The 14,895-nt window shown below is 44.9% G+C and overlaps 1 protein-coding gene across 1 annotated transcript; it reads left to right on the plus strand.

Annotated features, from left to right (window-relative positions):
- Window positions 1–12,669: 12,669 nt before the first annotated feature.
- Window positions 12,670–13,101, plus strand: LOC131881066 (uncharacterized). Its single transcript, XM_059227864.1, has one exon. It carries the CDS (start codon window positions 12,670–12,672, stop codon window positions 13,099–13,101), a length of 432 nt encoding a protein of 143 aa, XP_059083847.1.
- Window positions 13,102–14,895: the final 1,794 nt, after the last annotated feature.

Genomic DNA, 14,895 nt, shown 5'->3' on the forward strand with positions numbered 1-14,895 from the left:
CTATTAGTTATCGCCGAACATCCAAAGTGAGATGTTCATTTCACAATTCTGTAGTTAAGTCTTGAACTGCTTCATCCACCGCAACATTCAAGCTGTGCTATATTTAGCCGGTTCTCTGTTATATATGGAAGATTAAAGAAAGTCGTGATTTTTTCTTTCACGCTATATTGATTCTCCTTGGGCACGCTGGTCTAGTGGCAAAGGGCCTCAAAAACCATTAACACGAATGGCACTTTTCCAACGAACTATCTAACAATGAAGTGGCGGCGACATCAAAAGTCGCATACTGGAAGAAACCCATGCAGAAAAAAATCCCTTACCTTGAGTAATATACCTTTACTAATATCATAAGTGGATGCAAACGACTCAGATCAAATCATTGATTGATGGGATATGCTCAGTTTTGCAGTTCTCGGTCGGTGTAGGCAAAAATGTAGAAGGATGCACACGTTCTTTAAAATCACCTTTGAATTTTGCTGTCAAGGAAATCATAACGGCACAGTCGAGAGAGACAGTACTTACGGTTGTTTTTCTCTTTTAATTAATAACGACATTTAGATGCGCTTCATTATTCTGACGAGAAGAGGACGAACCCGGAAAATGATGCTCCAAACGGAAATTGAGTCTTTTTTTGACGAGCCGTGGTCCGTTGAGTGAGATTACATTTCCATGATATTGAGGAGATATACTCTCATATTCATGACTTTACAGTTTTTCTGTGGTCTGGTCTGGTCTGTCCTCTGCCAAGTGCGAATTCGAATCGTTAGTCTTCACTCTAAGTGTTGAACGACTAGAATACCTGATGAGTACGTTTTTTTCTGAGAAACAATTTCCATCTCTCACTTTGGACATTGAGATACACAGAATTCTCCAATGTTGTATGTACAGTTGAAGTGGTGGTGGTATTACTACTACTACCACCACTACAAGATTGTACAATGCTCATCTTGCTGTTGATGGTGAGGATGAGGATGATGATAATGATGATGATTGCCAATGACTTTTTCAACAAATGATGACAAATGGCAGGTTTAAATGAAATGATAGTCCGTGTTGTCAAAAGCCATCCAGAGATAAATGGGCATTTTTTAAGAATTGATATTAATTTTAATTCTCTTTGACTTTGATGGGTTGTCTTGGGGCGTCACAGAGGCCAGCCAAAAGCTTAAAAGCCTAAAAGTCGTCAGAACAGAAGAGGAAGAGCCACAAGAACCAAGAACGAGGAGAAGAAGGAGGAAGAATTGGAAGGAGGAGAAGGAGGAGGGGCAAAACCTGGCGACAAATGAGTTTTTATGATTCATTGGAGAACAAAGCTAGAATTCAATCTGAACCTAACGACGAGAACGCTAAGGGAGCCAAAGCTCTGAGGTGTTTTTTGTGCCCATGGACCCGAAGGAACCCGAGACTTTACCTTTGAGGCCAGGAAATGACTGACATTACTACTAATCATCATTCTCCCACCGAGCCAAGAACCAATGGAAAGGCCATCTCACTAATCATAGCCCCGTCAAATGAGGCTATTTTCATAAGGGGTTTGATGATGGCTCGCTCATCTCAGGGCTGACACACGGTAAAAAGCCTTTTCTGCCAACCTCGGGTCCTTCCATCACCTTTATCCTCTACATTGAACGCCCAATTCAGGCCAATTACAAGTGTCTACAACAGTTCTACTACCCGTGTACGACTTCTCTGACAGGGTGGGAGAAATGCAACAAGAACTGACATCATTCATCAAGATAGAGACTTCATCCTGAAAAGGTGACAAACCTAAAAAATGACCCCATACGCCATACACCATACACCACACACACACACACTTATATACATGTATATACATATAAACGTGCAAGAGGTGGATTGAGGAATGTATTTTTGTCGGATGTGGACAAAAAGAATCGGGTTAAAATGACAGCGGGAGGGAAAGTAAAAGGGCATAAAAAGTCCGTCGAGAATCGGTGCTTTATTGCACAAATCTCCTCTCGGCTCATACTGGGTAAGCAAATGAAAATACAGAGTGATCGAAAAAAAGGTACAAGATGAAAAACGGAGTCCTTGGAAATGAAGATGCATTACCAAGTGAGCTTACCACGCCACACACGAGTTGGGAACAAGAAATGTGACACACGGATCAAATCTATGTCAAAAACCGTCGCTATTATGGCGCACTTCGCCGTGGGCCCTTTTTTATCGACATCTACATACACAAATTATCCCTATGCTGTCGCTCTCAATTTCGGGGGAGGTGAGTAAAAAGAGCTTCGTTCTCGCGTTTCATGTGAAATAGGTCGATCGAAGAAGACCGAGGAGGAGAACTCTTTTAGCGCCCTACGTTTGTAGGTACGAGTACAGTATCTGTACTACAGATACTGTACTCGTACGTACGAAGTAGAAGACCACCAACTCAAATGAGACAGCGTACTAGGTATACCGTAGTGGTGGCATTTTTTCTAGCACGAGTTTAAATGTGCGTTGGTGGTTGATGACTAGGTGCCAAGTGGAGTTTTTGTTCCAATCAATTGAAGCCATTGTTCTCATCTCTGTGTCTCTCTTTCTTTTCCACCCACAAAGTCATTTCCTTCAAGTGCTCTCAGAATGGAATCCTTTCAAGGCGCTTGCACATTATATGCAAGTATTGTAAGCAAACCCATATGGAGTGTAAACGACAATCAAATCGAAATTTTGGCCACGACCAGGCAATTTGGGCTTCTGGGACAAAGCCCAGTGACTCGGACAAGAATCTTTTGCAGATGAACCACACATGCAAAAATGTCGTTTGTTTCCTTCGTCTGGCCATTCAATCACTTTCAAACAGATAAGGTTTTCGTACCTCTCTTTTTTCAGATTGGGCTTGCGTGTTAAAGATAGTTCGATCAGTCCTTGTCTCTGGCGTTCGACGAAGGTGGCATAACGAGTGGTAATTCGATAAACATTCTACCTATTGTTAACAGAGCTGATACCAATTGAACATTCTTCATCGGATAGATATGTTTCATTGGGGGAACGCCTGGATTTTTTTTTTGTGGCATAGAGGGAAACTTATGAAACGTCCCCATTTTCCCACTTTCCTTGAACTGTTGTTTATTGAGACATTTGACTGCTTGATGGGTCAGCAAACTGTTGTTGTGCTGATAGACCAACTTGATTGCTAAGAGTTGCCATTCTCAAACCAAGAAACAAAGAAGGAAGAAAGAGTCAGTTCATCATTGGTCTTGTGCCCGTTTACAGTTTGGCATACCTTGCAGCCGTGGTTGATTCAGTTCCAGACACCAGGTCAAAAAAAAAGAACGCGAGACACGCAAATGACTGCTAGTTTGCACATTTTGACGGATCGCTCCGTCACTCACGATTTTCCCATTTCACGCTCTTTATCATGTCTGAATTGCAGTTCTATGAAGTTGTGGTCAATCTAGCAAATTGTCCTCTGTCTTCTTCAGACCAGTCTCCCGCTCAACCTTGTCTGTCTCTCTGATAATCTCTGTGTGTGTATGTGTGTCTCTCCCTCTCTCCTTCGTCTGGGAGCAGATTGCGACCATTAAAACCGGGTTTGTTTTATGAACCATCAACACAAATTAAGATGTCTAGTCAGTTCCAAACCACCACAATTATATGCACATAATCTAAATAATAGTCAATTATGACATGACGATGCTATCCATGATCGAGAAAAGGACGAGAAAGGCTCGACGTCATCAGGCTAAGCAAGATGCCGTTCTCACTTCTTGTCATGTTCGCTTACGTTCCGCACATCCATGTCATGATGTTCCATGTAGATCCAAGGGTTTCATCTATTCGAGATGGAAGGGAGTGACGTAAACAGGATAGGCCACTGTTAAATCTCGTTAAATCTGAAAAAATATTTAGATTCCTTTAGATCTCAGAAGTGACAACTGAACAGCAATGTGCGTACACGACCCGTTCAACGGATGAAGTGATGAGTTAATTCGCTGGCCAAGCGAGGCTCCACCCTCCAACCCAAGCACCCCAAATACATATAACTAATTCATGATATTGTGTGTTTGGAAGACATATCATTTAATAACGTATCTGTAGATAGCACTGCCTTAGCCCCCACCCAGCAAGCACACATGTTTCATAATTCTTGTCCCAAGCACATCCAAGTGCACTTGTGATATCGCACTTTGAATTCAAGATTTGCTGTTTCTGATGGCTGAGCATTATTCCTCATGATACTTCAGACCCCCTCATGAATAGACCAGTCAAGAGGATGATGCTCTGCCACTCAAGAGAGTGACTTCACTCTGACAATTCCATTTGGGCCAATGTTCCATTCCTACTACAATAATGCAAAGTCAAATCCTGATTTCATCTCCACATAAATGGTCAGAAGGTTCCGGTTTCATAACATCACTCGGGCATGTTGTATACTACTTAGCTCGAGCTATGAGGATGTACGTAAGTCTTCAGGTATGTGCATGTTAATGAGCTCTTCATTTTGAGCCTTCTGCAAGATCTTAGGATATTTGAAAACCCCTCGATCATTCGATTGATCGGATGATTGATTGATAGAATGAATGGGCCATGTAAACATCAATATTTGCTTATCACTTCACCTGTTATCTTTCATTCCGCATGAATAATTGCACGGTTGTGTGCCTACGTACGCCTATACGTACCTACATGCTCTTCCCTTCTACGTACCACGGCTCTTATGTTGGTAGGTGGATGGGTAGGTAGGTAGGTACGGTACTCTCCGTTCAAGAGATCATCGTCGCTTGTCACGATGATTCAGACTGGAAGACGGATGCTGTGGCCGATCACCATCGGGATAAATATGAATCCCGAATCTGAATGAGCCTGGAGATGCTGACAAATCCACGAAGACAAACACATCACCAACCACGGTGAGCCCTAACCTCCATCTACCATCCGTCCACCCATAGATAATGGATACGATCAAGAGGTCCATTCAGTGAGGTACCGAGGTAAAAAGCCCCGTTTACTTACACTTTCCTCTCCATTGATGGTGTTGTTTTTAGCCAGCCTCCGTGTCTTAACGTTGGAATGCTATTCAAGATGATGCCTGTCGTGTCTTCCCTTTATGATGACAATGTTATCTTTTGAAGTTGTGCTTGTTCTTCAGAGGCATCCTACATTTCAAAGGCCGTTTTCCTGCAGAAGCACAACCCAATGGCCTGAGGAGATTTGAATGGCAAGCTACTTGATCATCGAGAACGGGCATTTTTATATGCCATATTCCAGCAATGAGCATTCTTCCTTAACCACTTCTTACACGGTAAGCAAGCGAGAATGGGTACGCGTGTACGCTCTGCCACTGCCATGACTACTTTTTCCTAGCAATTTGCATATTGTACCCCAGCTTTTGTAATGCAGAGAAAGAGAGTAAGAGAGTAAGAGAGAGAGAGATAGGAAAGATCGGGAAGGATCTTATTCCGCAACCTCTTGATTGATCCCCCTTCTCGATGGAATGCATGCCATAATTTTACTCCAACTTGAATAGGAGGAGTTTGGCTTCATTGGCCAATCGTTCCCAAAAGATTTCTCGTCCCTCGAGAAGATGTCACCATTAGTTAATCCCTGGAAACGTCAGCTTAGTGGCTTGAAGCCTCAAGCTTGACCATTTGAAGGAATTGCTTCATTGGAGAAAGCTTAATCGCAGCCACTCTTTTCTGTATGCATCCGTTTACAACTAGGACCTGGGTGCATTTTTTTCAGGTTACTCGGGATGATTACCATAGCCGTATGTATACCAGTAGAGCCGCATTAGCGGAAGATTGGCCGACTGAGTGTTCCTATGGCACATCATTCAGCAACTCAGCACGTCAGACAAGCTCTTAACGAACTCTAATCCGAGAAGATGCATACCCAAACACACTTTCGCACTAATACCCACACCTCCATCTACTGTGCGTACACGTGCTCCATTGCCAGGCTTGAACTTGACGAGTCTTAAAAAAGAGACGAGGGCCTCTTTTCCAATGGCAATCCGGCGATCACTGATGGGTCTTAGTCGTCTTAGTCGTTGTCGTCGTCGAGCCTAGCTGGTTCAAAAGAATAATACACTCATTATGTAAAATAGCTTCACTTTTTCAAATGCAGATTCTCAACCTGGCAACCATATCTTGGTCATGGATGGGGGAGCCGAATGGTTTTATGATCGACCTTGTCATTTGGATGGAAACCCTCGCGAAGTCAATCTCAACAGGGTTTCCTCGATTCGTCTTGCGAATCTCTCAAAGAAGAATGAAATGGCATCGTCACTCGTGTTTATGGAGTTAAATCACAATAAGGCGAGGGAATTGCGAGAATTTGGGTCCGACTTTGAGAGGTGTAAAGGCCTAATGTCAGTGGTAAAATGGCTCCACTTTGCTTAAGAGGTTTTATGTCGAATCCCTGCCTGCACAAGGGCCCAAGACTCAAATGGTCTCTCGCTCTCTGTTTCTTTCTTTCTTTCTCTCTCTCTCTCTCTCTCTCTCTCTCTCNCACACACACACACACACACACTCACTACCACTCTTCCTTCCTTTGTGGCTCTGCTTCCAGGCTCGAATTGAAGCAATTTTGCGAGTTAATTTCAAATCAGGCCAACATTGTCCGAAGAACCAATCATGAACACACCGAGTTCTAAAGTTCGTTCTTTCTACATTAGTACATACCTAGGAGGATCCAGGAGGAAATGAGAATTATGCAATAATGATAATAAGCTCTGGCCAAGCTATGGTGGACACGAGCGATTTGATTTGACTTGAAGTCTTTCTGTGGCTAAGCTTCATGCATTCGAATGTCAACGTAAGAATTGTCAATGAAGACGGCTGAGCTTGAATGGGCCCAACGAATGGCCTCTTGTTCCAATGTTCACGGTGTCTAGTCAGAGAGAATGGCGTTAAAGTCGCCAGTTGGATAATGATCATCTGTTGGGGACTTGATAGGCTTCTTTTTTCTCCATTCACAGTTTCTATGAGAGACTCTTTCAGCTCCATCCACGAGGACTCTCAACTTGGTTCCCAACGCCGTTCAAATGCTAAATACGAATTCAGATTCCTCGCACAAAGGGCTCTAAGCAAATGTACATGATTTCATTGACCACTCAGAATTAATCATATTGGCATTTAAACAAGGCAGCCAAGATTGTAGTCTATTCATATCAGTCATTTGAAAGAGGTGATGGAGTGTTTCACCCGGACTCGGCACATTCATCAACGAGAGCCTTCATCAAACTCGAGTCCATGCTAATTACGCGCGTAAAAGCACCAGTAGTGGGTTCGGCAAAATGTTCTAGATGATCGTGACCTGGCGCAGGGGCATTACGACTATCCCTCAATCGATTCGACCCCACAATTTACGTATACCCATGAAAAAGGCGCTTTTTATTCATTGGTATATTTCTCAAATCCGTCTTTGATAGAATCTCCTCGGCGAATGAGACACCCGGCGGGGTGGGTAAGACTGTGCAGAATCAGCAGGATCATTACTTTAATGACGATTCTGATGACTTTGACATGCAATGCCAATTATTGAGGAATTTTCGAAACCTGATCGGGTCTGTTCGTTTTTGGCGGAATGCCAAACAAACCTCAAATCAGTGGCATTGATTTCAAAGAGCAGGATTTTCATCGTTCATCAAGCAATGGAACCCCACCACAACATGCCACGAACTCGACAATGACTCTCATCATCTGATGATCCTTTAATCAGGATATTCGAGTTTTTGGACCGTCCTTGATAATGTTAGATAGCAAGTTAATCAGAAGGAAAAAGCTGAAAACGAACACATTTTTACGATCCGCCTTATCATGGTGATCACTTCAATATCCTTCATTAAGAGGCTCCACTTGATGAGATTGTTGTAAAACTGGATCAGAGATACGACATCATGACAATCATAAAAGAAAGATTCTCCCAATCCCCCATCTAGGCGGTGGCTCCGACTCCGAATGGTGTAGCATTCATTTATCATCGATCCAATAATTAACCTCCACTTCATTGGACCTCACGGGTCACCATGTCCCATTCCAGGATTTGATCAAGCACTTACGAGGTACATATATTCGTAGTACGGAGGGGCACATTATACTTCAAGCAGCTTCATGTCTAAGCAAATGAATTGGGGTCGAGCCAAGGCAACCACCAAACCATGATTCAAACCGGCCAAGTACTCTTTATCTGGATCTGCATCAGTGGAAATAATTCAAAGTCTATCTTAATTTGCAATCATAAGTGATATACTCATCTGAGGATTACTCGCCATGATCCCAGTCATACATGGAAACCCGATCGTATCGCAGTTGATAAATTGAAATTAATTGCCGTCATTTATTCAGATCTAAAATCAAGAAACCAGGATGAATGAGGCCAACATCTCATAATTCAGAACGGTAGATTTGAATCGATTACAGGATCTCATTTGAAAACATGACGCATGCCAGAGTCCTGCAAGTGCCATCCAACCTCTTCAACCGGACCGTTCGGTGATCTAGAATTGGGGTCATATCAGAGGGGTACGGGTACGGGCAGGAACTGGTCGTGTCCGATCGATCAGACCGACTTGAGACAGATTTCAAGACGCCAGACGACATCTCAGCACGCATCGGGTCGGGCTATCTTGAGTTTTATTGTTATTTACGCGAGTCCAATTTGGGGTTGATACTTCTCGCCATGTTATTGGATCAAGGCAGTACACGCACACACGCACACACATCCAAGTAATGGATATGCATGGGCTCATCGCAATGAAAGCTCGACACGATATACGACGATACTACCTACAGCATGTATACATGGTGAACTAGTAGTACAATAAGCATCTTTCCTCTTCTCTCACGCTAACAATAACGACGACGACGACGACAAAATGATGGCTTAGACTCGATTTTGCCACTTTCCTGTTTGTCGGAGAAGGTCTGGAAGCCTGGCTCGATCTTGCTTGGCTTTGACCTACTACTCGTTGATCCCTCCGTTCCTCCTCCTTCCGTATTTGAGTTCTACGTACATACATACATTGTACACTGTCCTGCATGTTGTACATGTTGTTCAGTCGTCCAAAGGAGCGAGTATTGGTTGAGTTGTGTGAACTTGGTTTTAGTGGAGACAGGAACGAATGACTCGATAAAAGACGTGATCTAAATACATTACTAGACTTCACGCCGTTCAGTCACGATGGACAACAAATGGAGCAAGATTTGTTCTTCAGATTGATTCCCTCCGCGTTTGTTTGCAGAGGACCAGCAAGTGCCAATGAAATTGAACTCAGCTGGATCCCTCGCCAAATTTCATTTATGGGAAAGGGGGACACACGGATGTCGAGGCTCCTTTCTATCCTAACTTGTCTGTCACGAAGGACGTTAGATGGCGACGCAATGGCCATAACCTACGAGGCTCCGAAACTTTACTTTTTTTCCCTCTCCCATTCCCCTTGTTCCTTCATCTTCATTCACTGCCGAGAAGATCGTTCAACTAGAGTGTGTGAGAGGGTATGTATGTTTGTGGCATGCAGGGTATCCCTACTGTACGAATGTGAGAGTGTTTCTGTGTGTGTTTGTGTGTGTGTGCAGTTTGCTCCTTAGGCGAACAGTAATGGATTTGTCGATATGGATCTTGGAATGCGACCTATCATTGAAATGAAGGCTCATCCAGATCCGAACCCAGTCGCTTGGGTGGATTGCTCACTATCATCATCGACCTCAAGCACTTTGAATGACATTGCCAAAGGAACTCCCCCTCATTTTCTCTTTGACAATCTTGGCCAGGAGCAAATTGGCCGTCTTAAGATTGTCTCTGAATTATGGTTATTACATTTCCATGACAAGGGTACAATTGAGGCAAATTAGCCATTCGAAAATTGGTTTTCCCGGCGCCCTGGCCCTGAATTGCCAATCGACTGCACCAAGACCAATGGTTGTCAATACAGGAACGGAATCCCATCCATGTGTATGCGTATTTTCGTATAAGTTTGTGAGCATGTTGACTGACTGGCTGTGCAGTATATAGAGGGGCGGGGGGGGAGACGACATCATTGCCAAACATCATGCCCGGGAGCCATAAGACCAATCGCTCTTCATTACAGACAAGCCCAGCTTAAACGAGCTTGACGAGGTTTTGCTTGGCCCTTGATTACCTACTACGTTTTAGGAGACTCAATCAAGTAAGTAATTACGACCCTGGGTTCCGAGTAAATCCAATCGCATTCTGTTTTCCGCTCGGAACGAACTAGTCGGGTCGTCGAAATTCATTTCGAAATCGGGTTTTCATGCTGTCAAAGTCATCTCCCTTACGTCAGTACTTGGTTTGTGGAATTGGTTGTCGAAGTTGCCTCTCAACAAATTGAAGCCTAAGTGGGTTCCCGTTTTCCCTCTTTCAACCTTTTAGGGTCAGATTCGTGGCCAACTGGTTTCTACGGCTTCAGATCGAATCGTGTTTTAGGCGGAAGATACTCGTAATAATCCAGGCCCTTTTTGAGATCGATGTGACATGTTTAGCGCTGGTCAAAATGAAGAGCTGTTCTCCTTGTGGAGTCTCGACTCCGGACAGGCCATTTCGTTTATCTTAATCACCACTTCGTTGTTGAACTTGGATGAAAGCCAGAAGAAGAAAAAAAAACCTAATGAAAGTTTGATCATAGGGGCAAATCACGTTTTAGTTGGAACAATGATATTTCTATTCCATATCAAACCAATCCAGCTCTCAGTCCCGTACCCTAATGTTTCAGTGACATTATAATTTCGGTTGAGGACAGCTCATTGGGATTAAGCAAACCGGTTGATTAAAGAACTCCATGGCACGTGCAATAGTGTGGGAATTCACAGTCCACTCTGGTTTGATAATCGGATATTGGCGTGATTGACCACTTGGCATCCTTCACTAAGGTTCCTCATTGTTTAGATGTCAATTAGTCACTTCGGAGAATACGTCAACATTCCTGTGACCGATTTTCCTAATGCCATTTTGGCCTCGCAATCAACCAACCATCGGTCTTACCCTAAGGTCCTGACGATGTGCACTATCCTGGCGTTCATGGCACAACCTGTTCTCTGTACTCAATGATTCCATCAAAGGCTTAGTGTACTCACTACACACTCTACAGTAGATGAAAACGAGACCAATCCATTGTAATCCACTTCATTCGAAATGGCAGGATCGCGTGGGTTCAGTGGTAGCATCACGCTCATTAGTAGAAGTCATGGATTTTCCCACCTCCTTTTTTATATCAATGATTCTGAATTTTACAAGCCCTAGTCTCTTTGCAACAGTAATAGGCATAGGTTTTTTGATTAGATCAGGGGCTTAATGATGTCATTTCGCGTAATCTTTTCTTTGGCTTTTCTGCCCATTGCCTCCTGTACTCAGATCAAAGATAATTCTTCCAGAGATCTTGAGGCTTGCAATACTTGAGCACTTCATTTTATCACATCTGATCGTGCATGGCTAATGGTTTGAAGTTTTTCTCCGAAGTCGAAAAATGTGACTTAAAGGCAAAAAGCAGCACAAATGTGCATGAAAGTGTGCATTTCATAAACAACTTAAAACGACCTCATACACCGAAAAGAAAAAAAAATGTCGGACAAAAGTTCTTAGAATTTGGGAAAAACAGAATGCAGGCAATGACGCAGAGTGGCATTACCTTTGATCACGAATCGTAAAGTACTAGTATATTGTGTGCGAACCAAGTGATATAATGATTTACCAATGTGATGTTCGACACAACTATATACAACTGAAATGAATTGTAATGAGTCGAAAATCAATGTGTGTCATGACATGCAATGAAGAAGTTGAAGCAATTTCATGAAAACCCGACTTGTTTGGTGGGGTACGATTTCATTACCTAGCACATCCTGAAGGGTTAGGGCCACTTCTTTGAGTGAGTACTTGAATGTCAGAGACCAATAGATAACCGTTGGCTATTTATCTCTACAAGTAATAAATTGCCGATGACACTCCTCGCTTAGGATGATCAACATGATAAAGATTACTGAGTTCGCTTGGCTTGAAATTTGATATTGACGAATTTTGACCTAAAAACATCTTCCATTGTTGAAAAATGTGTGACAATTGAAGAAAAATTGAAATACGGAAGAAAAAACCGAAGAAAACACGATGGTTATTTATGAGGCTAGCAGTCGCAATAGTTAAGGTGTTTATTCTTGCTTTAGGTTAGGTTCAGTTTCAAAGATAGGACTACCAACTAATTAGTGGAGAATAATGTCTACTACCTTCCCTTTCATGTCATTTCTTCTCTCTGTTCAACTAAAAGAGGGATTATCTCTTGGGACTCCGGATGCAGAGACGCACGAGCTTTGGCAAAGTGGCTCCACTTGAAAAAAGTTAACGATCATAGGAATTAAAACTTGTCAAACACACATTTTTGACTAATGCACTTTATAAGAAAGTGTACCGTCATGACACACACCATTGGATATTCACATCGTGGATGCTATTAACTTTTTCTTAAAGACAAACAATTTAGTTAATATATGGCTAGAGGTGTGGCGACCCTGATCATGTCGACTGAACTAGTAGAACGAGTTTAAGCTGTTGTTTTCTTTTTCCTTTTTTATTCACTCTTGCTTGGATCGAAGGCGAATAAAGTCGTGTACTCACATAAGGTATTCAGTCCGCCATATTGGTGACCCCGACCCTCGAAAACGACATTTTCGGGTGAACAAGCAACCGGAGCGTTCCACGAACCTCAAAATGCCAAATGATGAAGACATTCAAGACCAGTTCATCGCGGCCGTCAGCCCCAAACTCCCGTCATTTTGGCCCACGCGGGTCAGAGTTTGGTTCATCCGTGCCGAGGCCGAGTTCAACCTCCGGAACATCACCCAGGACGAGACCAAGTGGTCACTCGTCGTCGCCGCCCTCGACGAGACCACCGCTGGACGAATCCTCAACCTTCTGGAGCACCCGCCGGCTACGGACAAATACAGGGCCATCAAGGACAAACTCACCGCTACTTTCAGCTTGAGCCGCCGGGAACGCGCGACGGCTCTTCTGAACATCGGGGAGCTCGGCGACCGGAGGCCCTCTGAGCTGATGGACGAGATGCTAGCCTTGCTCGGCGACGAAACCAAGAACTTCCTCTTCGAGGAACTGTTCCTCCAGAAGATGCCAGAGTCCATCTGACAGCACCTGTCCGGAGAGAACGATTTCGTCGATCCTCGTGCAGCCGCAGCCCGAGCAGATGCCATGTGGACGGCGTCCAAGACCGTAACCAACCGGCACGACGAGATCAACACCACGCGGAAGACCCCAGTTCCAGCGCCGAGAAAAAAACAGACGTCCAAACCCCGCTCAACCCCCTCGGAGAGTACAAGCACAGATCTGTGCTGGTATCATGCCACCCACGGGGAAAACGCCAACAAGTGCAAGCGACCTTGCGCTTTCTTCTCCCAGGGAAACGACACAGCCGGCCGTCAGTAGCGTCAACGGCCGGCGCCAAGACATCAAAACGCTTGCTCTACGTCCACGATCGTCACTCTGGACGCCGGTACCTCGTCGACACAGGCGCCGAGGTAAGCGTCGTACCCGCATCTGCCCACGACAGACGAAACTCTTCCCCAGCCTCGACCCTGGTAGCCGCGAACGGCTCCGCCATTCACGCATACGGGAAGAGGAGTATGGGTCTCTGCCTGGGCAACCGTCGTTTCAATTGGGAGTTCACCGTCGCCGACGTTTCACAATCTCTTTTGGGCGCGGACTTCCTCCGTTTTTATTCCTTGTTGGTTGACCTCAATCACAACCGCCTCGTCGACGCATGCACGCTCTCTTCCATCACCTTGGGACAGATTTCGGGTAATGTCCCTCACCTCAACTCCGTTCAGGCGGCGGACGACGACTACGCCCGTCTACTTTCCAAATTCCCCGAGGTCGTCCAACCCGCCTTCCACTCCAAAACCGCCAAGCATGGGGTTGACCATTTCATTCCCACCTCTGGCCCTCCTCTTCATTCACGTGCCCGTCGCCTCCCTCCTGATAAATTGGCTTTCGCCAAGACCGAGTTTCGGAAGATGGAGGAGATGGGCATCATCCGGAGGTCGAGCAGTCAGTGGTCATCTCCTCTTCACATGGTTCCAAAGGGCTCCAACGAGTGGCGCCCTTGTGGCGATTATCGAAGGCTTAATGACGTCACGGTTCCTGATCGCTACCCGGTCCCGCACATCCAGGATTTCGCCGCAAACCTCGACGGATGCAAGTATTTTACAAAGATTGACTTGGTCCGCGGATACCACCACATTCCAGTTCACCCAGAAGACGTACCCAAGACCGCCGTTATCACTCCCTTTGGCCTCTTTGAGTTTTTGAGGATGCCATTTGGCCTGAAGAATGCTGCTCAGGCTTTTCAGCGCTTAATGGATATCGTCCTCCAAGGTCTGGACTGTGTGTTTGTCTACCTGGATGACATATTGGTGGCGAGCAAGACCAAACGACAACACCTGGCACACGTCAGAGAGGTACTCACGCGTCTCAAGAATGCTGGGTTGGTTATCAATCTCGCCAAGTGTCAATTTGGCCGGTCGGAGCTTGACTTCCTCGGGAATAACATCTCAAAAGACGGGGTCAGGCCGTTGCCGTCCAAAGTTCAAGCCATCGCCCAATTTAACCAACCCACTACTATCAAGGGCCTACAGGAATTCATAGGCATGATCAACTTTTATCACAGATTCATCCCGTCTGTTGCACAGGTCATGCAGCCTCTCTATCAAGCCCTCAAGGGGAAGCCCAAAGAGCTGGTCTGGGATCACGAGCGGATCACGGCTTTCAACGGCTCCAAGGCCGCCCTCGCGCATGCCACAATGCTCGTTTATCCTCAGACTGGCGCACCTTTGGCTTTGGTTGTCGATGCCTCTCAGACCGCAGTCGGAGGCGCTCTTGAACAACTACAAAACAACAGATGGCGCCCGCTTGCTTTCTTCAGCC

The sequence above is a fragment of the Tigriopus californicus genome, chromosome 1 (genome assembly GCF_007210705.1).
Source record: "Tigriopus californicus strain San Diego chromosome 1, Tcal_SD_v2.1, whole genome shotgun sequence".
Lineage (NCBI taxonomy): Eukaryota > Metazoa > Arthropoda > Copepoda > Harpacticoida > Harpacticidae > Tigriopus > Tigriopus californicus.